The 18,951-nt window shown below is 27.5% G+C and overlaps 2 protein-coding genes across 3 annotated transcripts; one reads left to right on the top strand and one right to left on the bottom strand.

Annotated features, from left to right (window-relative positions):
- The first annotated feature begins 1,077 nt into the window (after nucleotides 1–1,077).
- On the top strand, nucleotides 1,078–8,972 carry LOC113850015. 2 transcript variants are annotated; one of them, XM_027480318.1, is made up of 6 exons: nucleotides 1,078–1,156; nucleotides 1,245–1,281; nucleotides 2,638–2,984; nucleotides 7,854–8,012; nucleotides 8,117–8,225; nucleotides 8,752–8,972. In XM_027480318.1, exons 3-6 carry the CDS (start codon nucleotides 2,649–2,651, stop codon nucleotides 8,967–8,969), a joined length of 822 nt encoding a protein of 273 aa, XP_027336119.1. In that variant the 5' UTR covers nucleotides 1,078–1,156; nucleotides 1,245–1,281; nucleotides 2,638–2,648; the 3' UTR covers nucleotides 8,970–8,972. The 2 variants fall into 2 exon arrangements, with proteins under 2 accessions (XP_027336119.1, XP_027336120.1); XM_027480319.1 differs by having other exon boundaries at nucleotides 1,081–1,156; nucleotides 2,644–2,984.
- Nucleotides 8,973–13,819: 4,847 nt separating this feature from the next.
- LOC113850017 lies at nucleotides 13,820–17,253 on the bottom strand. The gene is made up of 3 exons (XM_027480320.1): nucleotides 16,993–17,253; nucleotides 15,064–15,134; nucleotides 13,820–14,212 (listed from the first exon to the last, which is right to left on the bottom strand). Exons 1-3 carry the CDS (start codon nucleotides 17,227–17,229, stop codon nucleotides 14,194–14,196), a joined length of 327 nt encoding a protein of 108 aa, XP_027336121.1. The 5' UTR covers nucleotides 17,230–17,253; the 3' UTR covers nucleotides 13,820–14,193.
- Between the last annotated feature and the right edge of the window lie 1,698 nt (nucleotides 17,254–18,951).

The raw sequence follows: 18,951 nt of genomic DNA, 5'->3' as shown, positions 1-18,951 counted from the left end.
TTTTTAATTTACTCATGCCACTTAGACCGAGCAAGCTCTAAATCCCTCATTTCTTTAGTCATCCAACTTAAACCCTAAAAAGATGTCATGGAATTCTCAAACTTTTTAAGTACTCGTGTGTTGCTTTCGTTTTTTTCTTCATTTTCTCTAACTAATGATATAACAAAAGAGTTTTTTTATCTTTGTCCATATGTTTTTTCTTCTCCTTTTTCCTTTTATTTTTTGATTTTCTACAACAATAAAAGCCTTGGTGCGATTTTTCAAGTAAGCTAAAATTACATCTTAGTCTTTCTTTTTTTTGCATTATCTCTTCTTTCTATTTACCAACACTATTAAAATAAATAAATAACTAAATTAGGCATTGCAAGTTTTAGAAATTTTTTTTTTACCGATTCAATCATAAAAATGCATTGTAATTTAATTTAGACTGATTTAAATAAAATTTGTTATCTAATCTAATTTGTTCCTGTTGAAAAAATCTAATTCAATTCTTATAATATTATTTTTAATTAATTAGAAGGAAAAAAAATTGTAATATCTTCTCTATCATTTTGAATTAAAACTTATTAAGAAAAACTAAAATGTATCTTAAAAAACTAATAACAAAAGGAACTTCGTTAGTAAAATCATTAAAAAATAATTAAATATTGAAATAAAATATTGGCGTGATGTTATATAATTTAAAATTGGAGGGGCATAAGCAAATTTGCAGTTACAAATATTCCTACAATTTTGGACACTAAAGAAGTCTGAAAATGAGAAGGAAGGGATGAACAAATGAAGCTGGCAATAAAAATGAGAAAAATGAGGAATTATCTAATGTGAAAGTGATGCGTACGCGCAGAAAGCAGCGATCAAAGTCAATGAAGTGAGTTGGAGCGGCAACATCACGAAAAGGGAATGCATTTGAGGAAGCTTCCTCGAACTCTATGCTCCCCTTTTCAGCTTAAATTCATACGCGTTCAATTTTTTTCAACATTTATATTTAATAACTGTTCCTCTTTCTACCCTTTCATTCCCAAATTTGCATTCTTCGATTCCAATTCTTTCTATATTCTCTTCTCTGTTCATCATCATGCTTCCATTACGGTGCTTTCGCCTTTCCTCTGTTCACGCGAGGTGTAACAGAGCTCCCATTTTGCACGAAAGCTTCAAGGTGACTTTTGGAATCCCTAATTTCACATTTGCTTTCTGCGTAACTTTCTCAATTTTATCCCATTTTATAACGAGATGTTATGTTTCAGAGGTATGAACTAACCGGCTTTCGATCGTTATGTACAGGTATGTTGAGCTTCACCTTAGTAATTTTATTTCTTGGGTGTTCTTACTTAGTTTTAAATTGTTGCAAAATCATTAATTTCGCATCAATTTATGAACTTAATAATTAAGTAACGTTACGTAGCACAACTGTTGTTAGGTAAATTTTAACACTTTAAATAGATAAATAAATGTTCAAACTGGCACCTATCACATCCAAGACATTATTTTCCTCGATTCGACTAATCTCTTGGAACTATGTATATGACATTTAGTTTAACATTCGTTGTCTCCTTTCCCAAAATCAGTCTAACATATTCAGTCATTAATAATTAGCAACTAATTTAAATAAATTTTTTTAGAATTTAAAAAAAACAATATAAAAAATAATTAAAAAAACTTTTATTAGGTAAAATTAGCTTATACTTCTATCATTTTTTCTATCAAGATATGAAAAACATGTTCAACTTCTACATTATAGTTTATTTTTATGATCTTGTTTACATAATGAACAATAAAAAGTTATAAATAAAAAATAATAATTAATATCTTTAGAAAAATTAATATTGCACGCTCTTTTCATAATTTTTTATGCATATTTTAATATAACTTTTAATTAAAAATTATTTAGTAATTCCTTGGTTATTATCTTTAAGATACTTGTTAGTAAGAACTTTAAAATATGTTACATTAAATTTAACTAATTATATCATTAAAGTTATTTAATTAATTAATTTATACGACTCTTGACATAATTGATTTATATGTTTAATTTTGACACATTAAGTTTGTTTTAGCTTTAACCATTATTTATTCAAAAGAGGCTGTAAAATTCAAATTTCTCGTATAATTTCTTATACGAACATTAAAATTAGTAATGAAACTATAAATAATTTATTATTATTATTATTATTACATATCCTCATTTCAAAAGCACACCTAAAAGGATAACTTTTTTTATCTATAAAAAAAACATTTTCATATTTAATTGGAGTGAAAGTATAATTTTTAAGACTTTTTAAATATATATTTTTATTATTAATTAAAATTTATTAAAAAGATGCATAAATTTTATTTCTAATTTATGGAGTCTTACTCGGAGTTTATAATTTTTAAAAAAGAAAAATTCTTTTAAAAAATATAAACAAAGATGGTCTAGGCTTTTATGACTTTTCGGAGTAAATTTGGAGGATAAAATTTGGCATGTTGTGGTGCTCGAAATTTGGTTCAGTGAATTGACGAGGCAATGTTATACGGAACACTTTCTGAGAAAAATAACGAACCCACTTTACACGGCCTCTTTTCTTTTATAATGAAAAGCCGATTTCATCTTCTCTAGTCATTTCAGAAACCCGAACACGCTCTCTCTCTTCTTTGTAGATTCAGTGAAAATGGATTCAAGAGCAAACCAAACTATGGAAAACCAAAGTACCGTTTTATACCAAAACGTCGTCGTAATGAGGCACGGCGAGCGCCTCGATAACTTTGAGCCCACCTGGGCCTCCACGGCGGCGAGGCCCTGGGATCCGCCACTGGCCCAAGAGGGTCGGGTTCGGGCTTTCGAAACGGGTACGAGGCTCCGACAAAGTCTCGGGTTCCCCATCCACCGCATCTTTGTTTCACCTTTCCTCCGCTGCCTCCAGACCGCCGCTGAAGTCATCGCCGCCCTCTCCTCCGTCGACGATGGTTCCCGCGACGGTGTTAGCAACGAACCTTCGAAAGTCAAGGTCAGATTTTGTTTGATTATTTACTCATTAAATTCTTTTTTATCAAAATATGACGTTTTGTTCAGTATGGTTATTGGCTTAAAAAATTCATAAAAGTTAATATGGGATTGGTTTAATTTAACCAATGCTGTTTGAGATTAATTTTTATTTTTAAAAAACCCTCCCAGGAAAAAATAAATAATTATTTTATAAAATAAGTTCAATTAAACATGCTTATTTGAAATGAAAAAATTATTTTTCTTAACATTTTAAGAAATATTTTTAAAAATTGTTTATTTCAATTTTATATTAAAGCAAAGATTTTTTTTTCTTTTCTTTTTACAAATTTTCGTTAATTTGATATTCTGGTCATTTATGTACTCATATGTAGCTTAAGCGTTTTTTTCCCCTCTAATTTGATAAATCTTTAGTGTCAGTTTTCCAATATTTTTCAATCAAATTTAGTTCTCCATGTTTTTAATTTTAGAATCATGTCTCTTTGTTATTTTTCTGTTCACATAAGCTTCCCAAATGCCTAATTTTTTCACTCAAATAATCAGATTTTCCTGAGGATTTTGTAAGATGATTAGTTATTTAAAAGGTTCAAAACTTTGGAAGTTGATAAAATTCAAAAAAATTTATAACCTTTGAGATTAAGATTTTGAAGGTGAAAACAAAAAATAAATTCATAAATTAGTCTTTAAGTTATATATAAAGGATGTTTTAGTCCTTAATTTTTTTTTAAAAAAAATTGTCCATTTTTTTTTTTTTTGAATTGTCACTTGCTTTTCAAAAACATCACTCATTTATCGTTTTTACTTCATTTTTCACTATATTTTGGAGACACAAAAAGAAACTAATGTTAATGATGTTTTAAAACCTTAAAAATCAGCGGAAGATTTTAAAAATTTAACAATTAAAAAATTTGAGTTATAAATCTCAAAGTCTAGATTTACTATGTATTATTTGGAGATTTTTAATTTTTGGTGGAATGTGATATTTTAATAAATAGATTTTGAATAAATGATTATTTAAAATAATATAGTAGATTTAAATCATAGAGTTTTTTAAAGAGAAAAATAATATTTTAATTTCTTTATTAAGAAACTATAAAAATTATTATAAGAATTTTATAAATAAATTTATTTGATTCTTTTAACAATTAATGTTTAAAAGTTATATATACTTTATTCACTAATACAAATATTGAGTTTATAACTTAACTTTTTTATTTAAATAATGTAAATTAAAAATAAATTTTTTATTTAATATTTTTTTTAAACTATTTTTTTGTTCGGAGTGAATTTAGTTTAGGCACATAATAGAAATTTTGCTAATATAAATAGTAAAATCGTTGAATTTTAATTTTTTTTAAAAGTAAATTTTGTTACTAAAGGCATAAAATATGATAACATATCACTGTATCAAAGAGTTTGAGTGAGTTGCACCAATGAAAAGCTAACAAATGTTACAATAAATAGCGCATAACTTGTTTACAATGACACGTCACTATTTAAATAAATTTTACCATAAAAATAATACAAATTGTTAAAAAATACCATGATTTTAGCAAAATGCATGAATAATACAGTAAAACTTATTTATCTCTAGAATATTTTCACGTAGATACATATTATATATATATATATATTTTTAACATAATTAATAATATAAATATCAACTTTATTATAATAGTTTATATTCTTAAATTATTATTACATCGTAATGAAATAAATTTAAATTTATAATTATATTTTTTATAAAATTATAATTCAATACAAATTATTAGTACTTCTGAATTACAAAGGTTCAAATTAGTAATTTAATTACCACAAATTATTAATTATATTATTTATTAATTAAATATATTTTGTAGTATTATGTTAGTAATTTGTATGTAAATATAAGTAATATTTTGTTTAATCATGTTATTGAATTTAAATAAATTTAATTTTGTATTGTAGTTAAGTTAGTAATTTGTATTTTTTAAATTAAGAAGTACTAATTATTTGTATTGAATTATAAAACAAGATTTTTTAATGGTTGATACTTGTATAAAAAAATATAAATATAAATTTATGTCATTATAATGTAATAATGATTTGTAGGTAAAAATATAAACTATTATGATGAAGTTGATATTTGTATTATTAATTATGTTAATATATATATATATATATATATATATATATATAGGTAAAAATATCCAATATATTATTTGTACATACTGTTTATGTGTAATCATCAAAAAGTTGTTCACAGTTTATAGTGACACGTGTCATCAACAGAAAGTTGAGCACCTATCATGGTGACATATGTTAGGTTTTCACAAATTATGTCATTTTTACAATGAAACTCACTTAGTAACACATGTCATCATAAAAAAGTTGCACATTTTTTATAGCAAAATTTCCTTCTAATTTTGCCAATCATATGACGAAATTGTGAAGATAGTAACATTGGCAACATCTTGCATATTTTGCACTTTTGGTGGTAAAATTTATTTTAAAAAAATTAAAATTCAACAATTTTACCAATCATATTGGCAAAACTTTTGTCATGTAGCCAAATTCACTTAGACATGAAAATAGTTTGAAAAAATATTAAATAAATAATTTATTTTTAATTTATATTATTTAAATAAAAAATCCTTATAACTTATTAACTTAATCAATAAGTTAATAAAATTATTTGGTAAAAATAAAATTAAGACAGCATGGAGTAGTTTAGTTATCAATAATTTATGTCACCTTTTTATCTTTACAATTTAAAAAATTTACACTCATACAATAATTGAACTTTTTTTATTCATTTAATATATTTTAATTAGTTGAATTATTAGTTTTATTAAACAATTTCAATTCAGATTGCTACAATTATAAATTTTCAGGAAAAGTTTTTAGTTAGCTTTACAAGTACAAGTTACCATATTAATATAAAATATCTTTTACTTAATATATTTGTATTTATAAAAACTTTAAATTTTTTAAACTTGTGAGTTATAATAAAATTTAATACTTTTAACAAGTTTTTTTTTCTCTTACTTATTATACACTAAATTTTTTATTTAATGGCTATCGTAAGTAAAAATTTACTTGCTAAAATATTTTATGTACTAATTTAAAATTCTATTTATACTTTAATTCAGAAGAATTTATTTTTTTATTGACAAAGAAATTAAAATTGTGTCTTTCAATAAGAAAAAAAATAAAAAATCAATCTAATCCAAAACGCAGAATATTAATTTAATTTGAATATAGTTTTCAAACAAGTCCAGTATAAACCGCAGATAAATGAGGATGGTTCTTTTTCTATTTTGTTGAAATTACAAGAGGAGGCTAAAATCTACTGTGGGGGAGAGGGGCAGGTTAGGTAGAAGATGAAGCTGCTGTTGCAGCAAAGACTCAAGACTTGTTTGACAGGAACAGGATACCATAATTTTTTTATCCTATCCTATTTTTTTAGTATTTATTTAAAATATGACATTCATTCTTTTTTATTTTAAAAAAATTCTTGTTAAAATAAATAAAATAGGATAACATAACTATTTAATTTATTATTTTGATATGAATCAATTACAAAATAAAATAAAAGTCGATATTATGTTACTCTTATAATATATTTTTTATTTACTCTTATAATATATTTTTTATTTACTCTTATAATATATTTTTTATCTAACTCTCATGTATATTATTCTTTCTGTCATTCTATCCATAACATCACTGTGAGTCTTGGACCAAAATAGTTCTATTTGTTATTTATTATTATTTATTTGCGGATTTGGTGTGGAGAGGTTAATATTAGGTCTAAGGGGAAGAAAGATAGGAGATTGTTGGGCTAAAGGGGAGCTTTTAATCCAATCTCACGTTGAAAAGTGTAAAAAAATATTATAAATATAAAAATTTATTTTATGTTTATTCATTATAATAACTTATAGTTCTTTACATATAATAAAGACTTAAATAATTGTATGTTAATAAGTTAGAATTTGTAATTTTATATTTCTAAAAGTTATATTTAAAAAATTTGTAATTTTATTTAATAAAAATATAATAAAGTTATGTTGAAAGTTCTAGGAATGTGTGTTATTATTATTTTATTTTCTCTTTTTAGAGTATAGAAAATGCTGAAAGCTCATCTTATTCATAACAATAGTATGAATAGTATTAGAGTCGATGATTTGTCCAAATAGTCATATAATCAAACTTTTGCTTAGGAATAAAGAGAAATAAAAGAAGAATAATAAAGTCATTCTTTTTATAAGTTATAAAAAAAGTCCTGTTAGTTAAGAAATTCTGCTGTATGAAAGGATTGCAGCAGAATTTAAAAAACTAACAGAAGAAAGATTGATTAAGTGAAAAAATGTAAGACTTTAGTTGAGAGGATTAAGGAAATAGGAAAGGAGTTAAATGCATTGTAGGAGATTCAACCTATGCATTCACTGTTAATGTCACACTTCAACCATCTTAACTGAAGGAAAAAATGGTTTTGTTTTATTTATAGATTTGGATTTTGGAGACTTTTAGGATCAGTTCAGCTTCCCTTGGGCGTTTGAGAGTTGGTTGTTGGGGAATGGGAGGAAAGGGAAAAGTTTATTGTTGTTTAGGAGTTCTTGGATGAAAGGGGAGGGTTTATAAACTCTCCAAAACACTCCAAGTTACATGTTTTTAAGATCTCGCACGGAGTTTTGTATTAATTTTCTTACTGTCTCCCTTTCTTTACATTTCAATTCCTTTTCTTCTCTCTCTAAACAAAACTTCCAAAAAAATGCACAAGTGAAATTTTCATTAATGAATTTTGTGAGAAAAACTAGTCACATTGATGGGCTGTGTGATTGATTAAAGCAGTTAAATTACTGAGTTGTATGCATCACGTCCATAAGTGCAGGTTTCCGTTGAGTATGGATTATGTGAAATGATGAATGGGGTAGCTATCCGTCTCAATGTTGCACCTAAAGATGGAAATTGGGGTTTTGATATAGCAGAGTGTGAAGCCATGCTCCCACCTGAGACACTGGATAAAAACGTAGAAAGGGTCTATAAAGAGGTATAGTATAGAAGACCAGATCATCTTCTTTTTATTTTGAATTTTCTGGCAGTTAAATATGCATGCAAACGTTACTGAAACTGTTGAAAACCTTTGTTTGACAGTTGCCCAAATGGGAAGAGCTACTTTTGCAAACAAGGGCTAGATTTCAGCAAGTTATTAAGGACCTTGCAGATAAATATCCTACCGAGAACTTGCTTCTTGTTACACATGGTAAAAATTTAATTTCTGTCCATATAACTATGAGAAAATTCGTATTATATCGGTTCTGTTATTTAATCATGTAAAAATTTACATTGAAATGTGTATTGGTTTTGTTTTTCTTTCTTTCTTTTGGTGCAAATATCTCAAAAACACTTAAAATCAAAAGGATAACTCTTAATTGTTCACAAAATATTTTCCGTTTTACAACGTTAGACTCGTAGGTATTGATATATCTAAAAAGGCATCTTTTAGTTGTGATATTTAACATGAACAGTTAGCATGAGTAGACACAATTTTTGAAGGTTTAAATATGTTTTTGATCTTTTATAAAATTTTGACATGAGTTCCTAAAAAAAGATTGATTTTATTTCTTAAGCTTTTTAAATTTAATATTTTTTTGTTTCTAGTGATGATGTAAAATAGGGCAGAAAAAAAAAACATGAAATTGTTTTATGCGGTTCTGAAGAGAGCAAGTATTGGAAGTGTGGAAGAGAGTTATGGGAAGTAGAATGGTAATTGAATTAAACTTTTGCAGGGGAAGGAGTTGGAGTGGCTCTTACTTCATTCAGAAATGATGCTGCGGTAAATGAAGTCCATTACTGTGGATATGTACAGCTTAAACGTCCTATTTTCGACAAAAATCATTCATTTAGTGATGCAGAGTTCCAATTACTTACTCGTAGTGGTGAAACTGGCGTCACCTATTTCCTTCCAAGTCATTTGAAAAATCACACCGACCAAACTTCACCATGATCAAGCATTTATCTGAAACACATGATTTTCACTTCAAGTTTGAGCTTGTATTTGGGTGGTGTTTGTCTCAAAATTTGTAATTATATTTCATTTAACAACAATTAAAAATACTAGGATCATTTTAAATCCAAATGGTAGGACAAAAATCACAAAATAGAAGTGAAAACCGATTAAAACATATGATAGTTTCGAATATTTTCATGGAAATATAATAAACACGTTTTTCACCATGAAATGAAATTTAAGTTCATGCTTTCATCAAAATCAACTACGCCTTAAAAGTTTTTGAAAATTTATTATATACGAATTGTTATAGTTTTAATTTATATTTCGAAAATTAAATTTGTGAAAGATAGATATGTTAAAGTGGGCAAGCCCATCATTAGTTTGCGTAAAAGTGAAGTTGAGTAAAGCTAGCTCGTTTTTAAAAACAAATAAAAATATATAGCCCTTATGATTAAATGTGGGCTGGCCCACAAGCCTAAGCAGGCAAAGCTTGAGGGTTGCAAACTCAAGGGAGAGTGAGGGAGGAGCTGGGTTGCTGGGGGTAACCAACCCAAAAGAGTTTAGGGTTATCAAATGAGGTTGCTTAGTTGCTAAGAAGAAGAGTTCAAATGGAGGGGAAAAAAAATAATTCAAACAACGTCCTAATCTGGCCTAAATCCACTTCTAACCTGCCTTGAGATGCTAACAAGTTCAACTAATGATCAAACTTGAATTAACATCCCTACTCTTATAGTCTAAAGAAACCCCCATTTTGTGAATATTGCAATTAGAGTAACAAAAAAAGAAAATGATTTTTTTTTCAGTGCAAAAAGGGAAGAGGTTTAAAATATTAAGATAATTTTTAATATTATTTCATGTAAAATTCATTTATGAATAATTTTTTTAATGTGTAAACAATAAAGGATTGACAAGTAATATTTTCTTTATGAAAAACTGTAACATTTAATTATATCAATACATTAAATATAGTAACTTTTAATTAAAAAATTTAAATACTATTTTAGTCCTTACACAAAACTCAAATTTTTTTATATATACACAAAAAGAGTTTGTAAACAAGTCTTAAATAAAAAAAATTCAAAATAGTTCTTGCTCGTATTTAATATAATGTTATTATCTCATATTTAAATATAACAATGAAAAAATGTAATATGTATAAGAATTAAAAGTGTTAAAAGTGTTATATATAGACGACAAAATAAAATTCATCATCAAGACAAGTTGAAAGAAACTATAGTAATTTATAACAGGTTATAAAACATGATTTACTTACTGTGATTGTAAATTAATATGATTGCAAAAATTGTCATCAGATGTTAGTGTTTGTAAAAAATATTTGAGGATTATATGCTTGGTATTTTTAAGAGATTATTGATGATAAAACTTATATGCAATCCTTTAAATCCTATTAAAATTAGAGACTAGCACTTAATTGTACTATAAGTATGAACAAATTTAATTATACACTAACTTATAAGATGAATGAGCAAAACTCTAAAAAAAAAAAAAGTTTTAACTACGCTCTCAAGTAAAAAACAAAAGTTATAGCATTTAAAAATTAGTTCACATTCTTTCTTTATAATCTTTAATAATAAAAGTAAAATACTTTTTACCTAAACTTCAAATACTATCTTATCATAGCAATAGTTATATTCACGTTAAGCTACAACGTCACATAGTTAAAATCATTAAATTATCTTTTATAATCTATTATGAATTAGCATAATATTTTTTTAACTTGTATTTGGTGGTAAATTTTATTTTGACCTCCATACAATTTTTTTTTATTTTGGTCCCTTTATGACTTTTTGTTTAATTTTGATCCTTATAATTGATTTTTTATTTTTTGTATAAATACCAAAATAAAAATTGTTACTTATAAAGATCACGCTAAATAAATTATATCATGTATAAGAATTAAAATAAAATAAATATATTTAATTATGAGATAATGGTTCTTGAATGAAAGTTAACATCAAAGAATATTTCAAAAATATTTTTTTTATTTACAAACTTTCTTTTGTATAGGAACTAAATAAAAAAAATTATAAGAACTAAAATATTATTTAAACAAATATATATATATATATATATATATATATGTTCTTATTATGCATCTTTATACACATTAAAAAATAGTTTTGCAAAAAACTAAAGTGAATATAAATCAATTTTTTGATTTCATGAAAAATATGAAAATTAATAAAATAAATTATATTAACATCAACCCTTAAAGTTTAGTTTAACCATCGAAGCATAGCAATTTTCTATTAAAAAATTATATTAAAAAAATATAATATTTTTTTAATAAAAATTTACTACTTTTAATAAAAATATTATATTCTTTAAGATTACATATAAACCGAGCTTTTCTGCAACAAATATCATTGATGTACATAAGGAGATCACAAGTTTAGAGCTAATAAAGCTTCCAATGCTGGATTATTGGACAAGGTGAGGAAGAAACTCTTCGCTCGGAAAACAATTTCTCTTTCCTTTGCCGGCAGAGTAACTTTAGCTTAGGCATTTGTGAAGAAATGAGTAGGTTGCGTAGGAACTTTATTAGAATCTTTTCCAAACAATAAAAAATGTGACTTAATTTTTTGGGATGAAATATATTCCTATAAAGATGGTGGATTAAGATTTAAAGATTTACATCCGATTAATAAAACTTATATGAGAAAAATGAGCTAAAAAATTGATAATTACAATATTCCTAAAGATATTAGTAGCCTCCTTATTTTTAATGGGGAGTGGAATTAGGATAAAATAAAACCGTTGTTTTTTTATCTAATCATAAATGTCATGTTTTATCTACTATTTTGCCTCCTAATCTTAATGCTGATACTAGTTGATTTCCTTTTTCAAATGGTAATTTAAGTTTAAGAATTGTTTATGAGCTTATTATTAAGAATGATAATAAATTTGTCTTCCTAACCCAGCTTTTTAATTTATTTGGCACTGGCCTGGACCCCAAAAAATTAGAACTTTCCTTTAAAATGTTCTCATGGTAGGATATTAACTAGGGGTAGACAGAATTTCTCTATCTGACTGAAACCGTAAAACCTGTGAAATATTTTCCTCTAATTTTTGGTGGGTTGAATCGAGTTCAGATACAAGTGAGTGGTAAATCAGAGATAATACATGCAAGCATGGTCGGGTTTGATTTTAAAATTGTAAATCCAACTATATCTATATCCGACAGAAAAACATAAAAAAATAGTTATTAATTATTTTTTATGTAATAGTGCCAGCCAATTTCTCAATCACCTTACATCACATGCATATTTTTTTACAAGAGTCAAAGCCTCTATCAGTCTATCTCTGCTACCATATGTTTAGTACATAAAAAAAAATAATATTTCATAGGTATATGAATTACATCTTCACCTCCTCCCCTTGCCCTCCACACTATACGTAACGAGAAGAAAAACACTCAACAGTGGATTGAATTGTGAAACTTATGTTGTTAGTCAACAATAAAGATGGAGAAGATTGTGGAGGCTGCAATGGCATGCCACAAAGACGGAAGAAACTGCAAGTTACATGGTGGTGGTACTGTGGCTTTGCGATGAGGGAGAGACAACGATAAGTTTTGGTCTAATCTAATTAAATTGGATTGTTGGGCTTCTTTTATCAGCTTGGCCTTAGTAAATGGCCTGCTGTAAATCTAGAAAATAGGAAATTAAATAGTTTCAAATAACTTTTAATCATTGGAATGTTGTCTTTGGTATTTCCACAATGTTATGGAATAATCAAAATTCCTAGACTTTTAATATTATATCTGAGGACTGTAGTTCTCTATCTGTCCATATAATGAGTTATGCAAACTCTATTATTTCTAATTTTGTGTCTTCAAAGCAATGTTTTGCGCTGATCTGCTAGGACTGGTGAGAGTATCATTGGTTGGTCTCCTCCACCTTTTAATAGAATCAGGCTGAAGATGGATGGTTCTGTTTGCCAGCTGAGAAGGAAGGCAGCTTGTGGGGGAATTGTTAGAGATGCTCAAGGTGATTTCATTGCAAGTTTTTTCAGTAAGTTGGACTACTGTGCTCTAATTCAAGCAGAATCAGCCTGTTACTCGGCCTTTGACTAATCAAGAAGCATAATTTTGAAAGAGTTCTAGTAAAGATGGATTCAAAATTCACAATTCAGCGGATAATATCAAAGTTAAAGAGGTCTCGGCCTTAAATCAATGAAATAAAGTGTTTACTTCGATCTCATAGAATAATTAGTTTATATGCTGATATGCTTATGTAGACGGTTTCAGAAAAGTATTCAGTGCACCTCCTAATTTAATTCCTTGTGATGAGGAGATGTCTATGGCTTTCCCAGGATGATTCCTTGGTTATTTGTGTGTTTGGGCCCTAGTGCCTCGTTGAGTATAAAAAAAAACTAACATTTCAACAGTGATAATAAATTTGGCAATAAAATGCCCTACAAGTGAACCAAGTAATATAAAGTACAAGACAATAAAACGAATCTGCAATTTATGTTTCATAAGATTGTTAGAGGGGTTTATAATTTCAAAATACCTACTCTCCTCAAAAGGGAGAATAGTCTTCATTGCGTTGACTGAGAGATATCTCACTGAAAAAAAAAAAAAATACACATATTTTCCTAGTTAACACTAGCAGGTTTTATTCATCCTAAAAATATATTTCAATTACTAAAGGACACCTAAAGGTATTCCTTTTTAGTCATTAAAGGAACATTTTCGTTAACAGAGATAATAGTCCAATGGAAAGTTCCAATCGGATGCACATAATTCTACTTTCCATTGTTAATATTTGAAACTGGTTCAAGATAAGAAGAATGCACCAAGCAGCTAATCAATTGGATGAAATAATGGTACTGCTGTTACAATGGAAGAGAACAACATTTTTGCTTAAATTGAGGGGGGCAAGTTAGATTACAATTCGTGAAATAATGGTACTACTATATAAGTACCACAAAAAGTGTTGACTGACTCCATTAAACGAAAAAAGAAATAAATGATGGCACAATGGATAGTTGCATGCACCAAAATGGCTAGCCATTTTGCTACCTGAGGGCAAAACTGAGAAAATCTACCAGTTGGATGTTTCTAACAAGCATATGATTGTTGTGTTCCCCATAAAACCTTCAACCCTTCAAACTAACACCTGAATATTTGCAATTGTTGCAGCCACCGGGGACCCAAACCACCAAATAAAGAAGACATGACTGAACCTTTTTGTCATGAATCATCCATATTCCTATCCAAATAATATACTTTAATCTCATAGAAGATCTCCAAGGTATTAAGAATCCATTAACTTCAATATAAAAATTGAGAATTAATCTCGGCAGTCTTAAAAAGACCAAGTTGTCCTAAACTTTAATAAAATAATACATGAAGCAATTAAGAACTTTCTAGACGGGGATAAAAGGTGATATATTCTTCTAATTGTATATCATCAATGACTATGAATGGAATGGGTTATGATTGAGTACCAGATATATCCAAATTATATTTTACAAATATCTTAATGATTGTTTCATTTGACAACAAAAGGTGCCAAATGCATTGTCACATTACAACATGTATAAAATTCCCAAGTTTTCAAAGAAAGTACAAAAAGATTTCCCATATTTTCAGATCTCTGTGCAATTCATCTCCCCCACCCCACCCCTAAAAAATAAAATAACATTGGTGAAAGAGTCTCCATAGTCCATCCCAACTGTTCACTCTTTATTTCTATTAAATTTTAAGGGACTTGCTAACAGATGTTCATAGAGAACTGATTTAAAAGCATTTAATACCCTTCATTAAATCCTTTAATTACTTAAAAAGAAGAATATATAAAATGCTTCCTGATATTTTCAGGATATTATATGCTTCTAGGTTTTATTTAATACATTCTACTTTCATCCAAAAATTAGTTCCTTAAGAACAATTGTTATCAAATTCAAAATTTTAACACAGGAACAGAAACACCAACCTTTGGTTTTCTCCCTTTCCAATGGTAAACAATATTTCAAAACTTCAGCAGAAAGACTATTTCACACTATTCAATTTGGAAATAAACATTTTTTTTTTATATATAAACTAAAAACACATGCTTACTTATTCTGTGTACGTGGAGGTAACCCGAGTTTTGCTCTTAAATTTGCACCTGCTTCCATGAGATCCTCCACCTATATGCAATAATATAAAGTACATGAAAATGTTCATGTTTGCATATAAAGCATCTGAGAATGATCAAGAGCAGACATATTAGAGACCGTTTGATTTCAAGAAACATTTTCTGTTTTCACTTTTAATTATAAAAAAATGCCACCTAGTTTTCATTTTATTTAATGTTTACAAAGATTTGTGCACAAGAAACAAAATGAAAACAGTGACATTTTTTTTAATTAAAAGTGAAAACAAAAAATGAAAATAGAAATGTTCTCTAAAACCAAATAACCCCTTATGTAACTGAAAAGGGGAAACAGATCCTACAGTCAGAAAAGAACATCAGTAGTTCTCTTGACATCTATGATAAAACATTTCACTAGTCATTTTCCCATAGTCTATTCCAAGTTTCCAACATAAACAGAACCATTTTCAAAAGAAGAAATGTTAAACGATGAAGTATGAAATGCAAATGCCTTATGAACTAACTTCCAACTTAACTTCTTTCATATCAATCATAACCATGTCTAGTATCATACATTTCAAGCAATAAGTTATGCATTATGATACTTAAGAGGTCCCAATAGGGTGAAATACCAAACTACCAATTACTAGTTACTATAAAGGTTTTTGTACTACATATGGTTTCTAATAATGAAATGAAAATATAAGCAGTGCAACAATGCAAGAAAGAAAGTACTGTTGAAACAGAAGTAGTGTCATTGTGTCACCAATGACAAAATCCAGACAATGGGTTCCTATAGACACACAGATTGTGCCTCTACTTTATAGATATCCAAACCGTTGATCTTTCCTAACTATGAGTATGCAATTTATATTTTACAGGTTACTCTCTAAAGTGTACCCTGCATTTGAAAGAATCTTTTAAATGAACAAGCAAAAGCATTCAAGAGTCATGACTCACAATATAACAAGCCCATATTAAATACATTAAACCACCTTGTTCATTTTGCAGATTTTGTTAAAAATCATATCATTAGTCAATAATTTTGCAACTGTTGTTACTCAAGAATCAGACAATTGATCAAGAGCTGAGTAGCTGACTGGAATGGATTATCATGAACTTAGATTGCCATAGAAGCCATGGCAGAATAATGAACCATCATGGTCTATGCACTGCTGCCAAAGTATGAAAAAAAAAAAAACATTAATAATAGGTAAATCACAGGTTCAAGGCATTTTCAGAAGTTAAATAGTTTTTCTCTTCCACCAATGATTTAAACAATTGAACAAGTAATTCTTCCAATTCAACCTCAAAATAGTTTCTTGGTAACTTTTAACACAATAGTTTCTTCCAACTTCAACAGCATGATTATCCTTTGTCAAGCTCAACCTTCCTTGGTAACTTGCATTACTGAGAAAACAGAACTTCTTCAGACAAGAAAGCAAAAAGCTAAACACAATACAAAACCCCATTTCACAATTCGCGCAGCAGGATTACCTGATCACACATTTTTCTCCACTAAAAAAACGCATTACATGAATTTCACTTCCTAATACACAACTTTCTAGAACTCACATAACATTTCACATTACTCAACATCCCTTGTTAACTTGAATTGCTCAGAAGCAGAACCTGTTTCCATCACTAGAAACCAACAAACCTAAGACCAGGTTTGGAGTTTCAATTGTAAAACCCCTAATGTTAAGAGCTCACTCACCATAATTACCCAATCACAAAAGCCCATCAATTTTTTTCTCCACTAAAACTACAATTTCATCGACAAGCAAAAAACCCATTTCATTGCAAATAAAATAAAATAAAATAAAATAAAATAAAAAGAAGCAGAATCATCCCCGAAGAGATCGCAAACAGAAGTTACAAAACATAAAACGGAACGAAGAGGAGAGTGGTACCCTGCGAATGCCGTTAGCTTGGAGGAGGACGGCGGTGGCGGAGGCAGCGCCGCCGACGAAGAGGGAGGCGACGGCGAAGGCTTTGAAAGGCATGTGGCGTGAATCACCTGCATACCCTTTTGCGTAGTAACGCAGACCCAATCCAATTTGAGTAGCGCTGGCCGCACCCCAACACCACTGGCTCCCGCCGCCACTGTCACCAACAACGCCGCCGGACTCCTCCATCTCCGTCATCATGTTTTGTGATTTTCACTTCACTCGATCACCAAGCTCAGTTTAGACCTTTAATATATTTTAACACATAAATTTTAATAAACTTTTATTCTCTACTACTTTTAATTAATATATTAAGATATTGAATGGTAAGAAGATTATTTGATTTTAATTTTTATATAAATTTTATTTTATTTTAAATATTATTTTTTAAAGGTAGTGCGCTTTTAAGAAATTATAACACATTATTTTTATAAATTTAAAAATTGTTTTAAAAATAAATATATGCTTAGACATTTTTTTATACATACTTAAGCATTTTATTATTAATATGAGATTTATTTTTTAATTAATTTTAGTACATTACCAATATAAATTTTTCATATTATTAATTAATTAAATATTGTTATAAATATTTTTTTATTATTTATCACAAAAATTAATTATTTTTACTGTTATGATAATTTATTATAAAATAAAATTTAAAAATTATCTATAATGTTATTATATTTAAATTATATTCTTTAGTTTTATTAATACTTTTAAAATTAAACTCAACAATTATATATATATATATATATATATTCAAATTTTCATCATCAATTCTATTTATAAAATAAGTTAAAAATAATAATAAATACTTTATAAAAGCTTTTATAAAGTATAATATAATTAATAAAAATTATTATTTTTTTTAAAATGTACTAATTTAATGCAATAATGTAATACAATAAATCAGTTTTACTTTAAAAACTAGATATAAAATTAATTTAACCTAAAATATTAGATTTAAAATTAGTTTCAACCAAAATCATATTTTGAACTAATTTTAAATTTAAAAAATGATTTTTTTAAAAAATAGATTTAAAATTAATTTCGTGTAATTGGATTTAAAATAGACTTGGATTGTATTAGAAGGATTTGTGCCAATCCAATCTTTGCACAAATCTTACTATTCAGAAAAAAAAAATACAATAACTACTCCAACAATATTAATGACAATGACTGAAGTAGTGAAAGTAATAGAGTTTAGGGTGTCAAAAATCATACTCATGGCATAACACTAGCAGTTATAGCCCCTCCAGGTATAGTGATACTAATAAGAAAACAATTTAAAGGTAGGAACACTTAAAATACTTTCAAGATAAATGACAAATAACCTTAATCTCCAAAACAATGATAAAGTAGATCTAGACAACAACAATGTTGATGCGAAGTTGGTTGAAGTTGTTAGTGAGCAACCATAGGACACCTTTAGTTGAGGCATATAGTTGAATGCCAAAAAGAACAATGAAGAGGAGGAACAAATTGCATAAGTAAGTAAGAAAAGAGAGAACAAAAGAGTAATAGGAAATAAGATAAAAACTAAATAAAAAATATAAATGCTCTTAAGGGGACTAAGAATAAAGTTATCATGTGCAACCTCTCCTTTACTTGTTTTTGAAGGATATTTAAACATTCATTTTCTAAATTTTAATGAAAAAAAAATTCATTCTATTCAATATCTTTATGGGGTAAAGAAGAAAAAAAATAAAAAAAAATAATTTATTTATTAGTTTTATTAAGAATAAAAAATAATGAAATGACTTTTCTTTTAAGAAAACATATTTACATCAAATTTATTGAAATGTCAAAAGTATTACTTTGATTTATGTTTCTCCTTAAAGGAGAAAATGTGTGTGAGAGAGGAGTTTGTAGGAGAATCAGTTGAAAGCTAGGAGATAGGAGGCCAAATTGTTGATTCCC

This window comes from Abrus precatorius, unplaced genomic scaffold, assembly GCF_003935025.1.
Source record: "Abrus precatorius isolate BTA unplaced genomic scaffold, Abrus_2018 Scaffold9, whole genome shotgun sequence".
Lineage (NCBI taxonomy): Eukaryota > Viridiplantae > Streptophyta > Magnoliopsida > Fabales > Fabaceae > Abrus > Abrus precatorius.
Note: the sequence above shows the minus strand (reverse complement) of the source record. Positions and strands in the feature narration are given on the sequence as shown.

Excerpts from the sequence above, each read along its gene's own strand:
- LOC113850017 (XM_027480320.1), bottom strand. The coding sequence starts at position 17,229 with ATGATGACGGAGATGGAGGAGTCCGGCGGCGTTGTTGGTGACAGTGGC. Across the intron at positions 15,135-16,992 it reads AAGCTAACGGCATTCGCAGG|GTGGAGGATCTCATGGAAGC; the intron begins GTACCACTCTCC and ends TATTGCATATAG.
- LOC113850015 (XM_027480318.1), top strand. The coding sequence starts at position 2,649 with ATGGATTCAAGAGCAAACCAAACTATGGAAAACCAAAGTACCGTTTTA. Across the intron at positions 2,985-7,853 it reads ACGAACCTTCGAAAGTCAAG|GTTTCCGTTGAGTATGGATT; the intron begins GTCAGATTTTGT and ends CCATAAGTGCAG. Across the intron at positions 8,226-8,751 it reads CTTGCTTCTTGTTACACATG|GGGAAGGAGTTGGAGTGGCT; the intron begins GTAAAAATTTAA and ends AAACTTTTGCAG.